We start from the raw sequence: 8,124 nt of genomic DNA on the forward strand, positions 1-8,124 counted from the left end.
AGTATCATACCATAATATGTATTTTTTGTATTTTATTTATTTTTTGTGGAAAATATTCCTTTTTAATAAACCTATTTTTAGTTTTCAAAGACGTTTGAGAAGCAGCATTATGGCACATTTAAGAAACAGTTTGCACAAACTACCATTAAAAAAAGCCTACCAGCCGTTGAGGAGCAGATGTGCTGTTTCAGAACAGCAGTGTACTCATCTAAAAAACAAAGTTCTCTAACTTTTCAAATAGAAATAGCAACACTATTCATGTACAAGTTGGCATGTTTCGAGGCTGTTTCAAGCTCGATTAGGGGAGTGCTGGGGTAACACTGCAGTCTAATACTTGAGGCACCTTCCATAAAAGCCAAATATAGTTCCATCGATCCATTGGCGAAACCTCGAGACGGATGTGTAGACGCCAGGGTACTGGGCATCAGCACAGCCATTCCCCCAGGAGACGATGCCGTACACGCGGCCCTCGCACACCAGCGGCCCTCCAGAGTCCCCCTGCAGAAAAGACAAGAATATTAATATGATTTTGGACAGAGAGGTCAGATGGTGTGCGAGTAGAGTGAAAGTGGTTAAACTAGAAGGTGAAACTCAGCGATGTGAGACACGTATTGCCTTTGAATTGCCTTGTAAATTTAATTAAATTTCTTGTTGTTTCAGTGTCATTGGGTGAACTTGACACATTGTAAAGCCAGCAAATTGCTCCTTTTTAGCAAGAAACAATGGACGGGACGGGAATTATATCCATCAGGAATTGATTTGGATTACAGTATAAAAAGTACCAGAGCCAGGCATAGAGGGGTTGAAATAGGCTATATGGATTTATGACATCAAAAAAAAGGTTTATTTATGTATTTACACTACCGTTCAAAAGTTTGGGGCCAGTAAAAAAAAAATATATATATATATATATATATAATTTTTTTTTAATTTATACCTTTATTCAGCAAGGATGCATTAAATTTATCAAAAATGACAGTAAAGATATTTATAATGTTACTAAAGATGTCTATTTCAAATAAATCCGTTATATTTATCAATTATCCTTTCTATACAATCCTGAAAAAAGCAACATGGTTTCCACAAAAATATGAAACAGCATAACTGTTTTAAACATTGATAATAATAAAAAAAATGTATCTTGAGCATCAAATCAGCATATTAGAATTATTTCTGAAGGATCATGTGACACTGAAGACTGGAGTAATGATGCTGAAAAGTTTTAATCAAATAAGTGCAGCCTTGGTGAGCATACGTTTATTTATTTCATTATTTGTTTACTTATTTGTTTCTTTATTTATTTTACTTTTTGATAAGTCATTTCTACCAGATATTTCTAACGTGACTGAATAAGATTTATCACATACCTGATCAGATAAAATTTTAAGCTTCGCTTTATTTAATATTTTGTTAAATTGCACAAGACTATCAGTGCTATCTTATTAGAAAGTAGCTATCTGATTAAATGAGCTCCATTTAACTTTTAAACTGTTTATTTTATTGGATTGTTTTTCTGTTTTTTGCATTTTCTAACTGAAGTAAAGGGCAACACATTTTAACTTTAATTAGACCCAGTCAGTTAGAGTAGTCAGTAGTGCAATTCAATTCATAAATGGTTTTATAATTGGCAAAAACAATGTGATATCCAAATAATCACTGAATATAAGATGGCCCTGTTCCTAACAACAAAGTCACCATCCAGAAAATCACTAAAATGTTGCTAATAGTTAGTGGTTTATTCCAAATACCTTTTAAATGTATTACCACATATTCATAAATTCCAGATTTCCAAAAGCATTTAAGGTCAAAGTTCAGTGCATGATGATAACTGTGAAGTAATCGTTTGTCTCACCTTACACGCGTCTTTTCCTCCCGCGCTGTATCCCGCACAGATCATATTCTCCGTGATGTTTCCATTAAAAGAGTCTGTGCTGTTACACACTGCGGTGGACACTATGGGCAGCTTCACCGTCTGCAGCGTTGCAGGGATTCCTCCCGTCGGAGTGGTGAAGCCCCAGCCGGACACCCTGCACACGCGACCCACGGACACCTGGGCGTCCTGCCGAGGCAGCGGCGCAAGAGACACGTAGCTGTTCAGATAGACGGGAGACTGCAGCTACAGGTGAGGAAAAGAAATCATTAATAGGATCCATAAAGCAATACCATACATGTTCATTTATTTAATCAGTAAATGTTTTCACTGGTGTCATTTCCACCACATCTCAAATCATGTTTAATAGCATTATGTGATGGAAATGGCATTTGAACTTTTTTGTCAAAGGCTAATTTCATAGCTAGCATATTTAAAATGTAAAGGTATTGTTCACACAAAAATGTAATTATCCTCTGATTTACTCACCCTCAAGCCATCCTAGGTGTATATGACATTCTTCTTTCAGCCAAACACAATCAGAGTTATATAAAAAAAATAACCTGGCTCTTCCAAGGTTTATAATGGGAGTGAACGGTGCCTTGTTTTTTGAATCCCAAAAAAAGCGCATCCATCATAAACGTAATCCATACGTGAAGCGAAGCGATGTGTTTTTGTGAGAAAAATATCCATAATTATAACTTAATAAACTGTAATCACGAGCTTCCTGTAAAATCCGCCTGCGCGTTCACAAGAGAGTCGTGTTCTGGCGTAAAATGTATGATGTAGGAGTAGCGTAAGCTCAGGTGAGAGTAAACGCCTCTAGCGGTTCAAACAAATAGTGTTGGGCAACAAACTCACTCGACATTTCTCTTTAAAATTCTCGTTTTAGACTTCTAATTCATGACCGGTGTTTTGTTTTGCTCTATCCTCTGCACTTCCGCGTCCATCAATACAACATGCGCCTAACCCTAACTAGACTCGTGTATGGCCGTTACCGGAAGTCAGTGATTAATTATAGTTTATAAAGTTATAAATATGGATTTTTTTTTTCGGACAAAAACCCATCACTTCGCTTCAGAAGGCCTTTGTTAACCCTCTGGAGTCGTATGGATTACTTTTATGATGGATGGATGTACTTTTTTGGGCTTAAAAAAAAGGCTGTAAGAAGAAAGTCATATACAACTAGGATGGCTTGAGGGTGAGTAAATTATAGGATAATTTTCATTTTGGGTTGAACTAACCCTTACTTTTTGAATAATTTGACAAAATTTTGGTTTTGAAGTAATTAAACAGAGTCACAGAGAGAGACGCTGCACAGATGCAGGTAATTCACACACGTATCTCTCATTTCTCTCTCTCTCTCTCTCTCTCTCTCTCTCTCTCTCTCTCTCTCTCTCTCTCTCTCTCTCTCTCTCTCTCTCTCTCTCTCGATAATTAATTAAAATAAATGCTATAATTTATTCATTTAATGTAATCAAGTTCAAATGTAATCTAACGCACTACTTTATCTTTGTGTCTGATTTAAAGGGATAGATCACCCAAAAATGACACCCAAAAATTATCCTATGATTTACTCACCCTCAAGCCAGGTGTATATGACATTCTTCTTTCAGACGAATACAATCTGAGTTATATTAAAAGTGCTAATCAACAAAGTGCTCCACACGGCTCCGGGGGGTTAATAAAGGCCTTCTGAAGCGAATCGATGTGTTTTTGTAAGAAAAATATTCATATTTAAAACTTTATAAAGTAAAATAATTAGCTTCCGGCCAAACGAACATAAGGATTCCACTTAAGTCTCAAGCTTTAGGCGTAAGTGGAATCCATATTTTTTTACTTTATTTTACTTTATAAAGTTTTAAATTTGGATATTTTTCTTACACTAATGCACCGCTTCGCTTCAGAAGGCCTTTATTAACCCCCGGAGCCGTGTGGAGCACTTTTATCATGGATAGATGCACTTTTATGGACTTCAAAACAGGAAAACCCATTCACTGCCATTATAAAGCTTGGAACGATTGTATTCGTCTGAAAGAAGAATGTCATTTACACCTAGGATGACTTGAGGGTGAGTGAATCATGGGCTAATTTTCATTTTTGGGTGATTTGGGTGAATCCCTTTAAAGTAAATGAAAATAACCACAGACTTTAGAATGTTCGTCAACCAATCAGATTCAAGCATTCAACAGCCCAGTAGTATAAAATCGTTTAATGCACAGCTAGCCATGGATTATCACTTACTTTTGATTAATAAAAAAGATTAATACATGCTGTAGAAGTGTTGTTCAATGCTAGTTCACGTTAACATATGTAGTTAACTAATGTTTTGAAATGAAACCTTATTGTAAAGTATTACCATTTTTACTTGTACACTAAAACTGAAGCATTTATGCTATTCTGTTAATATACTAAAAATTATATAGTATAATGAATTTAAAATAAAAGTATAGAATTTTAAATATAAAACTTTAGATGTGTAAAAAAAAATGCACGCACTAATGTTGGATTACTGATTACTAAGTGATACAGTACATCACTTCATGTAATTGATGCCAGATTGTTGTGTTCATTTTGTATGCATGAAAAGAATCAATGATTCACAGTGAGTCAGTCAGTGTAACACAGGAGCATTGATTCACTGCCTCACCTTAATGAGCATGATGTCTGCGTTATTGGTGGCTCTGTTGTACTGCGGGTGAGGTATTAAAACATGAGGCCTGCGAAACTGCTCCGTCCCCTCATATATTCCCACAGAATAATCTCCAGCCACGATTCTCATGTTTGCCTCCCTGGAGACACAAACGAACACTGCTTTTTATCCAACTGAATTCAAATGCATTTTAAATGCATCGTACTATTAAGCGGCAAGTTACATCGTTGTACGGGAAACACACCCCAGATAAAGAACATTCAAAACTAACATTCCCATGATGTTTGAAGAATGATAAATTGGAATGTTCAGCATAACCAAGAAAAAAAAACGTCATTTTTAGAACATATTTTGGTACCAATCTACCAAAAGTGCCAAACTGTTGCTATGGTTCTGTTCGTTGTGCCTTCTAAGTGGCTCCAAAAGGAAATACCCACTGACTAAACTCGTATCGCATATTGAAATGCTGGTATGTAACTCATTAGTCCTGTAGCCAGTGATGCTCGTCTTACCCTATATTGCAGTGTGCTGCGGTCAGCACCCAGTATTTGTTAATTAAGGTCCCGCCACAAAAGTGCTGGCCCGTAGCGCTCTGAATGGACACGATGTACTTGATGGAGTACGGCACCGGGACGTATCCACCCACGATACGGGCCTGGACCAGATCCTGACCTGTGAAACAAACCAGGAGACACGTGATTTTGTTGACAATCTCTGTGACATTAGTCTAGATTTTCCTTTCATACAACAGAGACACGTGTGCACGTGAGGGACGCTCGGAATCTACACCTTTGTCTCGGAAAGAAAGTGTGTAACTCAAGGTTGATAAGTCAATACTTAACAATGCGGAGTAAACAATGATTTTTTCCTAAATCTGTCCACAGAAGACTATATGTGCGTCACGAATAGATGTTTGATTTGAATGAAGATGTTAGAAGTCATATCTGGTATATATATATGTTTCCCTTGGGCATATTGATCACAGTCTAACAATTAGGCTAGTTGTACGTGCAGCGGTTCAAGTAATCCTATACAATATTAGCAGCCATTGACTGGCCGTGTGAAACACATACTCGCTAGATCGAACCTATTATGTATCCTTGACTGAATGACCTCGGAGCTCACGAGGATTGGCAGCAGCGTGACCTTTATCTGATTGCTTTATGAAGCTCTCAACGTGAGGAAATCCTAAACGTTAAAGAGCACAAAGAGGTTATGTACGTCCATTGTTTGCTGTTTTATGTCGTGAAGTAGCGAAAAACAGTAAGCAATGCTGAAGTTCAATGTTTGGGGATTTGAATGACAGCTTTTGGGGATTTAAATGTCTTTGTATGTTTTTATAATTCAGCGTGCACGGGTTTTTGCAGGGATTCCAGCATCGGATGGATTGATTAATCTTTTACGTGCATTCTAAACTTTATCATTGCATTTTAGGGCTTTTTTGCGTTTGAAATGAAAAGCGATTTGCTTTGGATTTCCTTCAGTGAAGATGCACTCAGCGCAGGCTGTCAGGATGAAGGGCCCATCCATCAATGAAACTAAACTTAACTTTGTCTTCATATTTCATTTCTGTAATAAATCATAGCGCTGACAAAACCTCAGCCAGACATGCAAAAAAAAAGCTACGCAGTATTAAAAGCTGTCACTGGAAAGATCCATAAAAATATAATTTTTTTATGTTGTAGCGAATTAGAGATTTGACTATATTTCTAATAAGCATCAATGTTGTCTTTAAAACACAATAAAGCTCCGAAAATGTTGTTTTGGATGAAGTTGAGAAGAAAATCTTGAAGAAACTCATATTGCGTTCATATTGAGATGTTTTTAATGCCGACTCTGAAACTCATAAGGAGACATTTTTTTTTCTCTGGAGAAACTTCTGAGAATAAGGAGACTTAAGTAAAATATTAAATTTGCTCTCCATTACAACATGCTATGTGAGTTGACATCTTGAGTCTAAAAGATTGTGTCATCTGTCATCCATTTAATTCATTGTTTGTTTATTTATAGTTGACAACTTGAATCTAAATGACTGTAATACGCCATCTTTTTAATATTTAATTTAATTTTCAATGTTATAATTAGTGCTGGGTAACGATTAATCACGATTAATCGCATCCAAAATAAAGGTTTGTGTTTACATAATAAATTTGTGTGAACTGCGTATAATTAGTTTGTATATATAAATACACACATATGCATGTATATATTTAAGAAATATTTGCATGTATATTAATAACATTTTTCTTAAATATATACATGCATGTGTGTGTATTTATATATAGGCTACAGAAAAAATTATTATGCACAGGACACACAAACTTTTATTTTGGATGCGATTAATCGGTGCCCAGCACTAGTTATAATATTTGACATTATAAAACGTATTCAAATTATGAAAAAAACAGAGTACATTTTTCATTGGCATTTTAAAACGAAAGTTTCAAAAATCAAAATGAACAGCAAGTCGCCCAAACATCATTATAAGAAGATCCACAGTCTCTTTTCAAAGTAAAACACTTCACTTTGCTCAAGCTACCGTATCCGACCCCTCCACAATGCCGCTGTATACCCTGTTAATGCACTGAAAGGATTGTGTAGGATTGAAGTGTAAATCTTTTACTCACAGCTCACCACGAGGAGCTCCAGGAGGACACACAGCAGAAGAAGCGGCAGGTTCATACTGATGGAGACGGTAGACACAGAGACAGACACATGCACAGGTGCAGACCAGACTGAGAACAGCTTTGCTTCAGGTACTCTGATTCCACACCTGGGGAAGGATTACCACCGCATTCTCGGGTTTCCTAGTTCCTAGTTCCTATTTCCGTCTCCATGGTCACAATGTCGTCTGAGAAGGGGAACAATATATAATTGAAGCCAAACCTGCGATCTTTTGTTTTGGGTCTGATTTAGGATCAGTACAATTGCCTACGTCACATGCTAAATGCGTCATATCGCAGATTGAATTCTACGGTTGAAAGAACTGTCAGATTAACTGTACCTTCTTGTACATGTCTTTTTGATTTATATTACAAATGCAGAAGCGTTTAGTGGCCCCAGAAAGTATCTAGACACTCGAGTCACATTTAAACTGATGTCATTGCTTTAAATGTCAAAAGAGTGCTTTTCGGGACTAAATTTGAGCCATTTGTGCAACTTTTGTCTTGTTGTAGATGAGGTTTCGTTGAAATTGCGAGAATGATTTCTGATAGGCTAAAAATGGTTAAAATGTAAAAAAAAAATCTAAACAAGTGTCATCTGTTGATATTTTGATCTTTTTTTTTTTACCAATTTTTTTAATTATTATTGTTTTTGCTTTTGAACTAAACACATGAACAAATACATTTCCATGTAACAGGAAACAAGAACAAAACCCCCCCCCCAAAAAACAGCCTCTCAGTATTTTAAATTGCTATTCGATACCTCCTCTTTTCTTAGTCTTTTATTAACACCTTTCCAAGTCTACCACATTTTAAGAATGATCTGAAAGGTCCCCAAACTCCATCAAAAATGTTATATTTGTCCCTTAAAATATAAGTAATCTTTTCCATTGACATATTTGTTACCATTTCTTTTAGCCAACGTCCTATACTTGGTG

At 36.2% G+C, this 8,124-nt stretch overlaps 1 protein-coding gene across 1 annotated transcript; it reads right to left on the minus strand.

The window, feature by feature from the left end:
• Positions 1–102: 102 nt before the first annotated feature.
• zmp:0000001088 (trypsin) lies at positions 103–7,234 on the minus strand. Its single transcript, XM_056258051.1, has 5 exons — positions 7,151–7,234; positions 5,036–5,195; positions 4,521–4,662; positions 1,853–2,116; positions 103–498 (listed from the first exon to the last, which is right to left on the minus strand). The coding sequence occupies exons 1-5, from the start codon at positions 7,203–7,205 to the stop codon at positions 328–330; spliced, it is 792 nt and encodes a 263-aa protein (XP_056114026.1). The 5' UTR covers positions 7,206–7,234; the 3' UTR covers positions 103–327.
• Between the last annotated feature and the right edge of the window lie 890 nt (positions 7,235–8,124).

The sequence above is a fragment of the Rhinichthys klamathensis genome, unplaced genomic scaffold, assembly GCF_029890125.1.
Source record: "Rhinichthys klamathensis goyatoka isolate OS25496 unplaced genomic scaffold, OSU_Roscu_1.1 h1tg000147l_1, whole genome shotgun sequence".
NCBI classification, from domain to species: domain Eukaryota; kingdom Metazoa; phylum Chordata; class Actinopteri; order Cypriniformes; family Leuciscidae; genus Rhinichthys; species Rhinichthys klamathensis.

Coding starts and splice junctions, on each gene's coding strand:
- zmp:0000001088 (XM_056258051.1), bottom strand. CDS start 7,205: ATGAACCTGCCGCTTCTTCTGCTGTGTGTCCTCCTGGAGCTCCTCGTG. Junction 2,117..4,520: donor CAGACATCATGCTCATTAAG/GTGAGGCAGTGA, acceptor CCTCACCTGTAG/CTGCAGTCTCCCGTCTATCT. Junction 499..1,852: donor GAGGAAAAGACGCGTGTAAG/GTGAGACAAACG, acceptor TCTTTTCTGCAG/GGGGACTCTGGAGGGCCGCT.